Source organism: Helianthus annuus, chromosome 2 (genome assembly GCF_002127325.2).
Source record: "Helianthus annuus cultivar XRQ/B chromosome 2, HanXRQr2.0-SUNRISE, whole genome shotgun sequence".
NCBI classification, from domain to species: domain Eukaryota; kingdom Viridiplantae; phylum Streptophyta; class Magnoliopsida; order Asterales; family Asteraceae; genus Helianthus; species Helianthus annuus.
In genome coordinates, this window is record NC_035434.2 from 11,575,365 (window position 1) to 11,591,792 (window position 16,428).

Genomic DNA, 16,428 nt, shown 5'->3' on the forward strand with positions numbered 1-16,428 from the left:
AAAACCCAAAAGAAAGAAAAACGTAGATCAAGATATGTGCCTTCTTGTGACACTCGTTGATGTATTTACACGATTATGCAACACAGCCATCCTCTTCATCATCTGAGTTGTAAGTCTTTTTGGTCCTGGGCAGTTTAGTTTCTCTCTCCATTTCTCTTTTCCTCTCCCTGTGGTGATCCGCAAGCAAACCATGCAGACCAAGCTTATTTTCCTACAAATTCACATAAAAAAGCTTTAGTATATTAATTAAAAATTCACATAAAAGGGTTTTGATATTGTGTCGTGAAAGTGATAATACTGTAATGTCAAATGATCACAATCAGACAATCACTTTCAAAACACAGCCAAACACCCTTTAAGATTTGAAACGCGAACTAACTTGGCTCTTAAGATAGCTTCGCTTATTTTAGGATCTGAAGCTGCTCTACTTGCTCTAATACTCTTTATCATTTCTAACTTGTATCTCGCATGCGGATCCTTGAACCTAGCCTGTGGCACCTTTATAGGACCGCTACTTGTCTTTGACTTGGTCGGTTGACTGCTAATCTTGACATTATATAAACCGTCAGTCATCTTCACAGGTTTGACCTTTTCAGGTTCCTTCTTTTTCGTCCCCCATTCTGGATCTCTAGTTACAGAAGAATTTTTTCCACAGCGTTTAGCCATGCCAGAGTAAACCCGATCACGGTATGCCTATTAAAAAAGGTAACTTTTTTAACCCATAAACCATCAATCTGAAACTGAGTAAGATGGTTTGGTTCAGAATGAATCCATTCTGTGTAGGCCTGTAAAAGAACCGAACGTTTATGAACTGTCCGTGAAATTTTTCGGCAGGAAGTTCTTTTATGTTTGTTTAATAAATGATCTAAGACGAACAATTTTTTTTTTCATTTAATTAAACGAATGAACATGAACACATGTTTTGTTCGTTCATTTATGATCGTGAGCGTCCGTTTATGTTCGTTCATTTAAGTAGTTATATTTATATAAATATAAACATAAAAGTGGCTCTATAACTACTTATATAAATATAAATAATTAGTAATTAGACTTTCTAGTACTAAAAATTAGCTTTACGGTGGAACTTATTGTGATTAACAGTCTTCGTTTATTGTGTTCATTTATGTTATTTCGGTTATGTTCATTTGTGTTCGTTTATGTTTCTTAAATTATGTTCGTTTAAGTTTGTTTGTTTATGCCCGTTTACATTCGTGAACTGTTCGTTTAGTTCTAAACGAACAAACGTCAAATGTAAACGAACACAAACATACCCATTTTCTTAATGTTCGTGTTCGGTTAAAGTTAAATGAACAAACACGCCTCTGTTAGTGTTTGTTCGGTTCGTTTACAGGCCTAATCTGTGTAATAAAAAACTTACAGGGTCAGCCCATTTGGCAGCAATGGCCTCCGATATTTTCTTTCGTTGCTCAAGGGTTTTGGGCGCTCTTCCTCCTGGTCCGGACGCGCATTTCTCCTTTCTTGATTCCATACTTTCTCGAAACTCCTTACCGAGCTGTTCGTTAATTATCTCATACGAGTCCCACTGCAGTTCTTCTTCGCCACCAAAGCCCTTTCTAGAAGCTTCTGCAAGTAGATTAAGCCACTCATGGTAGCACCGTGCTATCTTCCTCTGATTGAACCTCCTCCTGTCCCACGTGGACTGGACTGCAGCCGCAATCTTTAATCTTGTTTCTTGACTGCACAATGTTTTATTGTTTGAAAGCAGCATAAGGGGATAGAAACCCATTTAAATGTTTAAAGAATTAAGTTTTAACTATTAACCTCGAAATCAACACAAGAAAGTTAAAGAAATGGCATTGAAGAATAAAAGGAAAAGAGACCTACTTTTGATTATGTATGCCCTTAAGCATTTTCAACTTGACCTGCATGGACAGATGGCGTAAATTTGAGGTGACAATCATGAAAAAAAAAATGTGTGCATCAGAAACGCATAATGCACGCATCAAATCCCATAGCTGCAGATGTGACGCCTTATGTGCTTAGCTAGTATTTGAACAAATTAGACCTTCGATTGTTGTCACACCCCGATTTCCACGTGTCACCGGTGGGCCCGGTGTGGGGTACAGTGACGTAGTTGGCATCGTCATAGACAATCAACACAATATAATAATGCACAGCGGAAGCAGAATAGAAACATTTCAACTTTTAAATAAAGTGTAATAATAAATATCACAGTAGTTGAAATGGATCCACAGGCGGATCAAATAAAAGTAGAAATAAATAGTTCAACAGATAATTGTCGTCCGAGTTTGCGAGACTATAGTGGACGCTCTTAGGAACAACCAGCCTATTCCGTATAGTACCTGCACTTAACCTTTTGGGGAAAATACGTCAGTTTACACTGGTAAATACAAATCGACTGACTCATTTTGAAAATGATAAAAATTGATTTAAATGCACAAGGCATAAATATTTTTATTAACTTGGGATAATTATATAATATAAACTTGTGAACGAATTACATGCACTTTTATCTCTGGTGGCCCGGGATCTGCTGTCCGGGCTAAGAATTAAATGACACACCACATTAAAGAGTTATACACGACGAGTGTACGCCTACACCCCGTGCTCTGGTCGTGGCCATCTCGTAAGATAAGGCCAAGGATATCCGGGACATGGTCAATAACCCCCCAAAGCCTTTAAGTAAGACAAAACTGTTTAAACGAAGTCGCACAAGCTATTCAAGACTGTACACCTATAAGGCGCAGGACTTGTGCGCCCGATCAAGCGGTATTTTAAATACCGTACCCCAAGCCCGTATAGGGAAAATAAGTCAAAATGTATTTACCTGAGCAAGTATAAGTCACAAATGATAAGTGTTGGTAGCTTTTACCGGGCCTCCTAATCTGGAACAAAGGTTTATAATTAACCTATTAGATTCCTAACGGCCTTTTATTTAAGCCTAAGCTTTGACCGGTTAGTTTTAAGAATGATACGGTTTACGCACGATTAAGCGAAAGACCGGATAGAATGTGATTTAGACCCGAAAAGTTTGAATACTTGTATAATATGGGTATACTAAATACATTCTGGATTTTGAAATAAAAATGATATCGTTTGACCCGTTTCGGTCAATTTACGCAAACTAGTTACGTAAACCGAACCGAACGCGAAAACGGCGTTACGGGTAGACCAATGATTCAAATGCAAATTCCCTGATGTAATATGCTTAAAATATGATATTATATCAGTAAGTTATGTCCTATATTGCCCGGAGTAATTTTCAACTCAATTTATGCCTTAGAAGGGCATTTTGGTCATTTAAAAGATGATAAAAGGGTAAAATTAGAAATCTGGGTTTCGGGTCTGGTTCATATAGTAAATATACTTAATATAACATATTATATCAGTAGGGTATGACCCATATACCAAATTTATCATTTAAAACCAAACTATGCACCGTAGGGGTATTTTAGTAATTTCACAAGGGCTAAAAGTGCCAAAACTGGAAGTCTGAGTTCATATACTTATACTTACTGTTTTTATATGAAAATATGCTAAACACATCAGTAGGTATAGGTCTTATATGTTTAAAACAAGTATAACGCTTACTATGCGCTTAAAACGCTAAATACGCGATTTAAGGGCGTTTTCGGGTTTTCAAATTAAATCTGAGATTTTTATATTTCCAGAATACTTAAAATAATTTATTCATCATATAAAATCAGTAGAAAAAGGTTTCGGGTCAAAAGGATGTGTAAAACTTATTTTATGGCTAAAACGGTCAAAACCGACATAAGCCGAAATGACCAGGCGATCTAGGATCCGTTCAGCCAAAAATTAATTAAAAATCATCAAAATTCCCAGAATATTATAATACATCAGTTGGTAAAAAGTTTCGTATCAAAACGTGGCCAGAAACGGGTTCTACGCGAAAAGGACCGTTTATGTAAATTTATAATATAGTTTTACGCTAATGGCCATAACTCACAATCTGGACCACCAACTGATCCGAAATTTTCGGTGCAAGTTTATATATTAGAAATAAAGATTTCTATCCTTTCACTTTTCCAAAAATCCCGTTTTAAATCAAAAAGGGCAAAATAGTCAACTTTTATGCATAAATCGGAACATGCATTCGAATAGGCTAAGCATAGACTCAATCAAAGAAAATTCCAGAAAGTTTAACTAAAATAAAAATAGTCAAAAATACTTTCCAATACAGATCTCGAACATGCATGTACGAATCCGAATCGATAGTCTACGAAATAATCGTTTTACAAGACTTTCGGTTCCGATTCGTGGCTATACTATAGATTGTCGAGTTGATGATGTTTAAAACACATTCTTATATGTATTACAAGTTACTTATGATGATCAATCAGGTTGCATGTCTAATATATTAACATTCAAGCTTATTTTTGCGAAAATCAATTCTGTTGACTTTTTAGAACCATGTTTGACTCGACAATTTGCATGCATATAGTGGGATTCAGATAGTGCCCCTTAGAGGGTTTGTTTCCCACATAAATACCAATCTATAACAAGTTTCAATTCGAGAAATGACTGAAAGAAATCCGTTTAATCGGAAAGTCAAAGGTTATGAACACCCAGTTTGACTTTTATCAATAAACACAACAAGAACGGATTAAAGAACGAATTGAAAGCTTACAAAGGTCCTAAAGATGTTTAGTGAACACTAGAAATCAGCTTTGATGGTCGGATTAGCTCCAGGAAGTCTTGAGAGCCTTTGCAAGTCTTGAGAGCCTTTGTTCCCAATTGTAAATGATCAAAAATGAGATGAATTCGGATTTAAAGCTGAAATTTTGAGGTTTACTGTGTTCATAGCCATGCATGGCTTCTTATTGGAGCATTTGGAGGCGAGTTATAGCTGTATGGCACTTGAAATCGGACCCAAATAACCCAAATACGATTTTCTGCTCGCTGGCAGCCCCACGCGGCCCGCTTGGGCTTTACCAGGCGGGTCGCCTGACCCTGGTTCAGCCAAAACAAGTTTCAACTTTGACAGCTTTAGTCCCTGAGCTTGTACGCGACGTTTCGGCTACTTTTCTCGACCCGTAAACCCCCAAACTTGGTTTCTAAGGACCTTAGGACTTTTACCAACATGGTAATGCCCTCTGATAACTTTGCGCTCAACCGAAAAGCCCTGAAATTCGACGTTGACGCTTTTAGTCCCTTAAGTACGGTTTTGGCCATAACTTTCTCATACGTTAACGAAACTTCATGAAATTTTTACCACATATTCTAGTGAGTATATTTTAGCTATACAAAGCTTCGGGTCTGCCAAAAGTTCACTCAGAGGTATAAATTAAACATGTTGACACTTTTGGCCCCTATAGTTTACAATACTTCACTTTTGTGCAATTTCCGCGTCGTATGATCCATGAACCATCCGTTTAAGGTTATAAACATTATGTAGGGTTATCATAGAGTCTATTTATCCATTGTTGACACTTTGGACCCTTACGTTCCATAGTTTTCACTGTTTGTCACTTCTAGTCCCTCTAAAGTATGTTTTCTCATAACGGAACCTTATGACACGTGTCAAGACATTATTGGACGAAATTTTTCGAGGTGTTACATCCTCACCCCCTTAAAAGAAATCTCGACCCCGAGATTTATTCAAACAAATGGGGATATTTTTCTTTCATCGTGGATTCCACTTCCCACGTGTATTCGGGACCTCTACGGGCATCCCACTTGACCTTAACAATAGGCACGTGCTTCCTTCGAAGCTTCTTTACCTGTCGATCCTCAATCGACAAAGGTTTTTCCACAAATTTTAGACTTTCGTCTATGTGTATATCTGTATGCGGTATAACCAGTGAATCGTCAGCGAAACACTTCTTCAAATTACAGATGTGAAACACATTATGAATGGCACTAAGCTCTTCAGGCAAATTTAACTTATAAGCGACTGCCCCGACACGTTCGATTATCTCGAAAGGTCCTATGTATCTCGGGCTCAGCTTGCCTTTCTTTCCAAATCTCATCACACCTTTCCAAGGTGATACCTTAAGCAACACTTTTTCACCCACATCGAAGTGAAAATCTTTGCGCTTAGGATCCGCATAACTTTTCTGCCTATCCCTGGCAGCTTTCAAACGATCGCGAATCTGAACGATCTTGTCTGTCGTCTCAAAGACGATATCTGGTCCAGACAACTGGACATCTCCAACTTCTGCCCAACAAATGGGCGATCTACATTTTCTACCGTATAAGGCCTCAAAAGGCGCAGCCTTTATGCTGGAATGGTAGCTATTGTTGTAGGAGAATTCAATCAGTGGTAGGTTCTTATCCCAACTACCACCTAAGTCGATCGCACATGCGCGAAGCATGTCTTCCAAAGTTTGAATAGTACGCTCGCTCTGACCATCAGTCTGAGGATGGTAAGCCGTACTAAAATTCAAACGAGTGCCCAACGATTGTTGGAAACTCTTCCAAAAATGTGACGTATATCTGGTATCTCTATCAGAGATAATAGATATAGGTATACCATGTAGCGCTACTATCTTATCGACGTATAATTGAGCTAACATATCTGAGCTATACGTCTCTTTGATGGGTAGAAAATGAGCTGACTTAGTCAGTCTGTCTACTATGACCCATATGGTATCATTTCCCTTTTTCGTCTTCGGCAACTTGGTGATAAAATCCATTGTCACCATTTCCCATTTCCACTTGGGAATTTCAGGTTGCTGAAGCAAACCTGACGGCTTCTGATGCTCAGCCTTGACTTGCGCACAAGTCAAACATTTGGCCACATACTCGGCCACGGACTTTTTCAAACCAATCCACCAGTAGTTTGATTTCAAATCCTGGTACATCTTATCAGCTCCAGGATGAACGGAGTATTTAGAGCTGTGGGCTTCCTGGAGGATAACATCCCGAAGTCCTCCATATACTGGAACCCATATTCGTCCGTTTAGTCGTAGCATTCCATCTTTGTCGTGGGATAACTGCTCCTCAGTTACTCCCAACTTTTCTGCAGGATAGTTAGCTTCCAGCACAGCTTCCTTCTGTGCAGCTAACACCCTTTCATTCAAGTTATTTCTTATTTCAATGCGCTTGGCATTGATTCTGATCGGTTTAACCCTTTCCTTTCTGCTTAAGGCGTCGGCAACCACATTTGCCTTGCCTGGATGGTATCGTATCTCACAGTCATAGTCATTAAGAGTTTCCATCCATCGCCTTTGTCGCATGTTCAATTCCTTCTGATTGAACAGATGCTGAAGACTCTTGTGATCCGAATAAATGATACACTTGGTTCCATACAAGTAATGTCTCCATAGCTTCAATGCAAATACAACCGCACCCAATTCCAAATCGTGGGTGGTGTAGTTCTTCTCGTGCACCTTTAGCTGGCGAGAAGCGTAGGCAATGACTTTGCCTTTCTGCATGAGTACGCAACCCATGCCCGTATGTGATGCGTCACAATACACCACGAATTCCTCTATTCCATCAGGCAATGTCAACACTGGCGCATTGCTCAGCTTTTGCTTCAGAATGTCGAAGGATTCCTGCTGCTTAGGGCCCCAATCAAACTTAATCTTCTTACGGGTCAATGAGGTTAGGGGCGCAGCAATCCTTGAGAAGTTCTCGATGAATCTTCTATAATATCCTGCCAACCCGAGGAAACTGCGAATCTTAGTAGGAGTCTTCGGCTCCTGCCAATTCATGACTGCTTCGACTTTAGCGGGATCTACTTGAATACCACGCTCGCTTACAACATGTCCAAGAAACTGGACTTCTCGAAGCCAAAATTCACACTTCGAGAATTTGGCATAAAGCTTCTCTTGATGCAAAAGTTTGAGAATACAACGAAGGTGTTTCTCATGATCAGCTTGGCTCTTCGAGTAGATAAGAATGTCATCAATAAAGACGATGACGAACTTATCTAAATAAGGTTTGCAGACGCGATTCATGAGATCCATGAACGCGGCTGGTGCGTTAGTGAGCCCAAACGGCATCACTAGGAACTCGTAATGTCCATAACGAGTCCTAAACGCGGTCTTGTGCACATCTTCATCCTTGACCTTTAACTGATGATAACCTGACCTCAGGTCGATCTTGGAGAAATAACTTGCTCCTTGCAACTGATCGAACAGATCGTCGATCCTGGGTAACGGATACCTATTCTTGATAGTGACCTTGTTAAGCTCACGGTAATCGATGCACAGACGCATCGAACCATCCTTCTTCTTAACGAACAAGATTGGCGCTCCCCAAGGAGACGAGCTAGGTCTAATAAAACCTTTGGCTAAAAGCTCATCCAACTGCGTCCTCAACTCCTTCATCTCCGTTGGTGCCAATCTGTATGGTGCTCTTGCTACAGGTGCTGCACCTGGTATGATGTCTATCCGAAACTCTACTTGTCTATCCGGTGGCAACCCGGGTAGCTCTTCAGGAAATACTTCAGGATATTCTGATATAACAGGGATATCCTCAATCTTCGGCTTCGGCTCATCAATGGTAACTTGTGCCATATAAATGACACATCCTTTCTGCATGCATCTGGATGCTTTGAGCATGGACACTTGCTCAGGCAATCCATGCTGGGTATCTCCTTGAATAGTAAGTGACTCACCAGACGGAGTCTTAACTATTACTTGCTTTCTATTGCATAGAATCTGGGCTTGGTTACTCGACAACCAATCCATGCCTATAACTATATCGAATCCAGCTAGCTTAAAGGGAAGCAAGGATAACGGGAAGGAATGATTCCTAATGGATATAACACATCCATCTAGAACAGTCGAGGCGGTTTCTAAGGTTCCATCGGCTAATTCCACCTCATATTTCACACTTAAGGTTTTAACAGGAAGGTTCAACAGTTTACAAAACTTATCATCTACAAACGATTTATCAGCTCCTGAATCAAACAAGACTCTAGCAAAAACATCATTTACAAGAAACGTACCGGTAATGACGTTATCGTCAAGGACTGCTTCCTTTGCGTCCATTCTGAAGACTCTCGCATTAGTCTTCTTCCCATCATCTGCTTTCTTTGCAAACTTTGGGCAGTTGGGCCGAATATGCCCTTTTTCGTTGCAACCAAAACAGGTTGCATCCTTCATCTTCTTGCAATCCACAGCCTTATGGTCTGTGGACTTGCAGATTCCACATCGTTTCTCCGACGACTGGGATTTTGTTTCTAACCGACACCTCCCAAAGTGGTGTCTCCTGCAGATCTTGCATCTGGGTTTCTCACCCGACTGGTGATCACTTTTCCTAGACCCCGACCCTTTCCTGTGGTCGTTGTTCCCTCTATGTCGCTTTTCAGATCTTCGTGAGGTGTCATCCTCACGTTTCCGTTTGTTCTCCTCAGAGCTCTTCATGGCTCTTAATCTAACCACGTCTTGAGTGAGGGAGAGGGATAGATCAGCTACGGATCTAAATGTTGTAGGTCTTGAAGCTTTGACACTAGCCTTTATCTCCGGTGCCAGACCCCCAATAAATCGAGCAATTCTACGCGGCTCCGGGGTCACCAAGTAAGGCACTAAACGAGACAACGTGTTGAACGTAGTAAGATACGCTTGACAATCGAGGTTCTTCATAACTAAGGATACAAAATCCGATTCGATTCGCTCGACCTCGTGCTGCGGACAAAAGTTCTCTTTAATCAGGGCCACAAACTGTTCCCATGACAAACCGTACAGTGTGGCCTTACCGGCAGCTTGTAGGAGTGACTTCCACCATGCTAACGCATCTCCTTTGAATGACTGGGACACGTATTTCACGACGTCCCTATCAGCACATCCGCTGATATCAACCACAGTATCCATTTCGTCAATCCACGTCATGCAATCGACGGCTCCCTTCTCCCCAGTGAAATCTCTGGGCTTGCAAGATACAAAATACTTGTACGTACAGGACCTGCTGTACGTGTCATGTTTCAGCTTAATCTCCTGTTTTGGGACGCTGCTGTGGTTGGAGGAATGATTATCATCCTCAGCTTTCTTCGGCTCACTCTTTTTAGAGGGTGGCTTACTATGAGCCCCTGAATGAGTCTTAGACTTGACATGCGTCACTGTGCGGGTTCTACTCTGAGTACCACTAGATTCCTTGAACTGCCTATCCATAGCCTTGGCGACAACATTATCTATCAGTGCTTGCAATTCTGCACCGGTAACGTGAATCTTTGCATTATCTGAGTGTTCCCCAGAATGACTGTTGGTTTCTTCCGATTTGGCCATCGTAGCTTTAAGCTACAATAAAGGACAAGGTCTTATTTAGAACCTAACAGTATTATCGTCCTAGACGATTTATTAACCATGGTATCAAAAACCTTAGCAGTTAATTTAATAAATTTCATTCAGGCTCTTATTAGCAATCAAGGAATGAAAATATGTATATTGGCACCATAGGCCTAGTCACAACGGACAATTACTAAATCATAAATTTAGATTTTTATAGGATTATAAATTGTATAATTAAACAAATAATCCTTTACTAGACAGAGAGTCATATACCACAACTGTCATTATATAACATAGTTATAACCCGTAGGTATCAAGCCATTAATAGACTTGTGTACAGATATAATCTGTAGATAATTCATTTCTTGGCAGGGAGTTATAAACCACAACTGCCACTATATGACATAGTCATAACCCGTAGGTATCAAGTCATAAACAGACTTGTGTACAGATATAATCTGTAGATAATTCTTTACTAGGCAGGGAGTCATAGACCACAACTGCCACTATATGACATAGTCATAACCCGTAGGTATCAAGTCACTGATAGACTTGTATACAGATAAAATCTGTAGATAATTTATTAAAAAGGGTGACATGTGTGATTTTACGAATCACGCTTAGTCAAGAATGTTAACATGTTTTCAGATGTTAACAGGGAGTTGAATCTTTTCAACCAGGTTTTACCATCAGGGCCAGGCCTGTTAATAAGGCATTCAAGCTAGGTTATACCTTACTAAGATTCTTATAAATGGCGAATCAAATAAAAATTGATATTTTCCATTATTTTAATATTATTCATGCATATAAATAAAATGATAAATTCAAACTAACCATTTCAAATCTCAAATAAAATACCAGTACATATTTGCCCTAAACGGGACTTTGAAATAACATGGATAACATGAATAACATGAATAACATGCCCGCGCAGGGGCTAAACAAGTAATATCAATAACAAAAATAAAATAAAGCAAACCCACGCAGGGGTCAACAGAACAGCATACCCTCGCAGGGGTAGAATAAGATAGATATACCCACGCAGGGGTAGAGTACAAGGATAGATGTCCACGCAGGGACATGAGTACATGAGACAATAATCGAAGGATTCAATGATCCCTCTTGCTCTTACCCTTGAGCAGGTCAAACACCTTCTTGAACATGCCACGGTTGTGACGGCGATCACTTTGCAACTCCCGTCGCATGCTATCAATCCCATGCAGGATTTCCTGAACCTGCGGCGGCGACATCATAGGCGCCGGTGGCGGTGGCTGGAAATGCTGCGGCTGCGGCGGCTGGTACGGCTGCGGCTGCGGTGGCTGCTGGTAACCCGGAGGGTAACCAAAGGTAGACTGCCCAGCAGCCCAAGTGTCTCCCAATGGACCACTAGGAGGGAGTGAGCTGTAGTTCACAGCTTGCCAATAAGGGTCTCCCGTGTAATCATAACCCTGAGGGAATACATGCTCGAACGGGTTAAACTGAGCGGCACTAGCATAAGCCGGAATCGGCTCTCCAAAGTTCTGCGGCGGCAGAGGCGGGATCGGTACAGAAGTAACCTCTGATACGGGATGCTGAGACTCCCCCGTCTCGGACTCCCCGGGAAGAGACGTGTAGCGGCTGCTACTAACATGTGGAGGGGTGCCTATGCGAATCCCTCCGCGCGTAGACATGCGCGCATTCCTCCTAGGCCTCTGAGGCGGAGGAGGTAAAACTGGTGGCGGCGGTGGTGACGGAGTGATCACGTCACGCCATAGGGCCTCAGATAGGTCCTGCGGTAGAGGCGGCTGCTGCTGAAGCTGCTGCGAGTGGTGCTGCGAGTGCACCGGTGAAACCTGGTGAGACTGAAGCATCGGAGAGTTGTGGCTGGGGGTGAAATACCAATCATGCTGCTTAAACCTCTCCTGAAAGCTGTCCCCACCATTGTAGGGTGATCCCCTAAATGGCGACCCATCCGATATCTCAATCGGATGGTTAGGCGTTCCTGATGGCGGTAGCGAGGGGTCCGTATCCTCGTCGACGTCCATCTCGTGACCACCAGAAAAGTGGTCCTCCGGTCCAAGTGGGTTATGGCCCACTGGCTCATCCCCAAAAGCATTAGGGTCATATAAACCCTGGTAGACAGGTGCTGGATACTGGTGCGGTGACTGGTGCAAAGGTATGTAGGATCCATGCGAACCATGGGGCCCATTCTCCGAGTGGGGCCCAAACGAGTGGGGTAATGACGGTGAAGTGCTGGCGGATACCGAGTGTCTAGCAGGCTCGGCGAAAGACCTCCAAAGGTCGTTGGCGGCTGTGTTGTGCGTGGCGGATGGTGCTTGCCTATGTGAGGGCCCTGCCTCATGGTCGTGAGACGTAGCAAATCCTCCTCGACCTCTCATTCTTGGCGGCATAGTGATCCTGTCAAAAGTCAAACAAGTTGCACAACAAAATATATAAGACAATGCAAAATAATAAAAATAAATTAAACGAAATGTTGAACATTTCCTAAGTTCTTTGTCTAGACTCGAAAATCGAGGATTGTGCAATTGTGTAACTGAGATTAAACACAAAAGACTAGTGTTTAATTCACTCAGCGTTGGCTCTGATACCAACCTGTCACACCCCGATTTCCACGTGTCACCGGTGGGCCCGGTGTGGGGTACAGTGACGTAGTTGGCATCGTCATAGACAATCAACACAATATAATAATGCACAGCGGAAGCAGAATAGAAACATTTCAACTTTTAAATAAAGTGTAATAATAAATATCACAGTAGTTGAAATGGATCCACAGGCGGATCAAATAAAAGTAGAAATAAATAGTTCAACAGATAATTGTCGTCCGAGTTTGCGAGACTATAGTGGACGCTCTTAGGAACAACCAGCCTATTCCGTATAGTACCTGCACTTAACCTTTTGGGGAAAATACGTCAGTTTACACTGGTAAATACAAATCAACTGACTCATTTTGAAAATGATAAAAATTGATTTAAATGCACAAGGCATAAATATTTTTATTAACTTGGGATAATTATATAATATAAACTTGTGAACGAATTACATGCACTTTTATCTCTGGTGGCCCGGGATCTGCTGTCCGGGCTAAGAATTAAATGACACACCACATTAAAGAGTTATACACGACGAGTGTACGCCTACACCCCGTGCTCTGGTCGTGGCCATCTCGTAAGATAATGCCAAGGATATCCGGGACATGGTCAATAACCCCCCAAAGCCTTTAAGTAAGACAAAACTGTTTAAACGAAGTCGCACAAGCTATTCAAGACTGTACACCTATAAGGCGCAGGACTTGTGCGCCCGATCAAGCGGTATTTTAAATACCGTACCCCAAGCCCGTATAGGGAAAATAAGTCAAAATGTATTTACCTGAGCAAGTATAAGTCACAAATGATAAGTGTTGGTAGCTTTTACCGGGCCTCCTAATCTGGAACAAAGGTTTATAATTAACCTATTAGATTCCTAACGGCCTTTTATTTAAGCCTAAGCTTTGACCGGTTAGTTTTAAGAATGATACGGTTTACGCACGATTAAGCGAAAGACCGGATAGAATGTGATTTAGACCCAACAAGTTTGAATACTTGTATAATATGGGTATACTAAATACATTCTGGATTTTGAAATAAAAATGATATCGTTTGACCCGTTTCGGTCAATTTACGCAAACTAGTTACGTAAACCGAACCGAACGCGAAAACGGCGTTACGGGTAGACCAATGATTCAAATGCAAATTCCCTGATGTAATATGCTTAAAATATGATATTATATCAGTAAGTTATGTCCTATATTGCCCGGAGTAATTTTCAACTCAATTTATGCCTTAGAAGGGCATTTTGGTCATTTAAAAGATGATAAAAGGGTAAAATTAGAAATCTGGGTTTCGGGTCTGGTTCATATAGTAAATATACTTAATATAACATATTATATCAGTAGGGTATGACCCATATACCAAATTTATCATTTAAAACCAAACTATGCACCGTAGGGGTATTTTAGTAATTTCACAAGGGCTAAAAGTGCCAAAACTGGAAGTCTGAGTTCATATACTTATACTTACTGTTTTTATATGAAAATATGCTAAACACATCAGTAGGTATAGGTCTTATATGTTTAAAACAAGTATAACGCTTACTATGCGCTTAAAACGCTAAATACGCGATTTAAGGGCGTTTTCGGGTTTTCAAATTAAATCTGAGATTTTTATATTTCCAGAATACTTAAAATAATTTATTCATCATATAAAATCAGTAGAAAAAGGTTTCGGGTCAAAAGGATGTGTAAAACTTATTTTATGGCTAAAACGGTCAAAACCGACATAAGCCGAAATGACTAGGCGATCTAGGATCCGTTCAGCCAAAAATTAATTAAAAATCATCAAAATTCCCAGAATATTATAATACATCAGTTGGTAAAAAGTTTCGTATCAAAACGTGGCCAGAAACGGGTTCTACGCGAAAAGGACCGTTTATGTAAATTTATAATATAGTTTTACGCTAATGGCCATAACTCACAATCTGGACCACCAACTGATCCGAAATTTTCGGTGCAAGTTTATATATTAGAAATAAAGATTTCTATCCTTTCACTTTTCCAAAAATCCCGTTTTAAATCAAAAAGGGCAAAATAGTCAACTTTTATGCATAAATCGGAACATGCATTCGAATAGGCTAAGCATAGACTCAATCAAAGAAAATTCCAGAAAGTTTAACTAAAATAAAAATAGTCAAAAATACTTTCCAATACAGATCTCGAACATGCATGTACGAATCCGAATCGATAGTCTACGAAATAATCGTTTTACAAGACTTTCGGTTCCGATTCGTGGCTATACTATAGATTGTCGAGTTGATGATGTTTAAAACACATTCTTATATGTATTACAAGTTACTTATGATGATCAATCAGGTTGCATGTCTAATATATTAACATTCAAGCTTATTTTTGCGAAAATCAATTCTGTTGACTTTTTAGAACCATGTTTGACTCGACAATTTGCATGCATATAGTGGGATTCAGATAGTGCCCCTTAGAGGGTTTGTTTCCCACATAAATACCAATCTATAACAAGTTTCAATTCGAGAAATGACTGAAAGAAATCCGTTTAATCGGAAAGTCAAAGGTTATGAACACCCAGTTTGACTTTTATCAATAAACACAACAAGAACGGATTAAAGAACGAATTGAAAGCTTACAAAGGTCCTAAAGATGTTTAGTGAACACTAGAAATCAGCTTTGATGGTCGGATTAGCTCCAGGAAGTCTTGAGAGCCTTTGCAAGTCTTGAGAGCCTTTGTTCCCAATTGTAAATGATCAAAAATGAGATGAATTCGGATTTAAAGCTGAAATTTTGAGGTTTACTGTGTTCATAGCCATGCATGGCTTCTTATTGGAGCATTTGGAGGCGAGTTATAGCTGTATGGCACTTGAAATCGGACCCAAATAACCCAAATACGATTTTCTGCTCGCTGGCAGCCCCACGCGGCCCGCTTGGGCTTTACCAGGCGGGTCGCCTGACCCTGGTTCAGCCAAAACAAGTTTCAACTTTGACAGCTTTAGTCCCTGAGCTTGTACGCGACGTTTCGGCTACTTTTCTCGACCCGTAAACCCCCAAACTTGGTTTCTAAGGACCTTAGGACTTTTACCAACATGGTAATGCCCTCGGATAACTTTGCGCTCAACCGAAAAGCCCTGAAATTCGACGTTGACGCTTTTAGTCCCTTAAGTACGGTTTTGGCCATAACTTTCTCATACGTTAACGAAACTTCATGAAATTTTTACCACATATTCTAGTGAGTATATTTTAGCTATACAAAGCTTCGGGTCTGCCAAAAGTTCACTCAGAGGTATAAATTAAACATGTTGACACTTTTGGCCCCTATAGTTTACAATACTTCACTTTTGTGCAATTTCCGCGTCGTATGATCCATGAACCATCCGTTTAAGGTTATAAACATTATGTAGGGTTATCATAGAGTCTATTTATCCATTGTTGACACTTTGGACCCTTACGTTCCATAGTTTTCACTGTTTGTCACTTCTAGTCCCTCTAAAGTATGTTTTCTCATAACGGAACCTTATGACACGTGTCAAGACATTATTGGACGAAATTTTTCGAGGTGTTACATCCTCACCCCCTTAAAAGAAATCTCGACCCCGAGATTTATTCAAACAAATGGGGATATTTTTCTTTCATCGTGGATTCCACTTCCCACGTGTATTCGGGACCTCTACGGGCATCCCACTTGACCTT

The 16,428-nt window shown here is 40.6% G+C and overlaps 1 protein-coding gene across 1 annotated transcript; it reads right to left on the reverse strand.

The window, feature by feature from the left end:
• Positions 1-297: 297 nt before the first annotated feature.
• Positions 298-1,981, reverse strand: LOC110902115. Its single transcript, XM_022148848.2, has 3 exons — positions 1,846-1,981; positions 1,379-1,697; positions 298-693 (listed from the first exon to the last, which is right to left on the reverse strand). Exons 1-3 carry the CDS (start codon positions 1,962-1,964, stop codon positions 334-336), a joined length of 798 nt encoding a protein of 265 aa, XP_022004540.2. The 5' UTR covers positions 1,965-1,981; the 3' UTR covers positions 298-333.
• Positions 1,982-16,428: the final 14,447 nt, after the last annotated feature.

Coding starts and splice junctions, on each gene's coding strand:
- LOC110902115 (XM_022148848.2), bottom strand. CDS start 1,964: ATGCGTGCATTATGCGTTTCTGATGCACACATTTTTTTTTTCATGATT. Junction 1,698..1,845: donor AAGGGCATACATAATCAAAA/GTAGGTCTCTTT, acceptor AACATTGTGCAG/TCAAGAAACAAGATTAAAGA. Junction 694..1,378: donor CTGCCAAATGGGCTGACCCT/GTAAGTTTTTTA, acceptor CTTTTTTAATAG/GCATACCGTGATCGGGTTTA.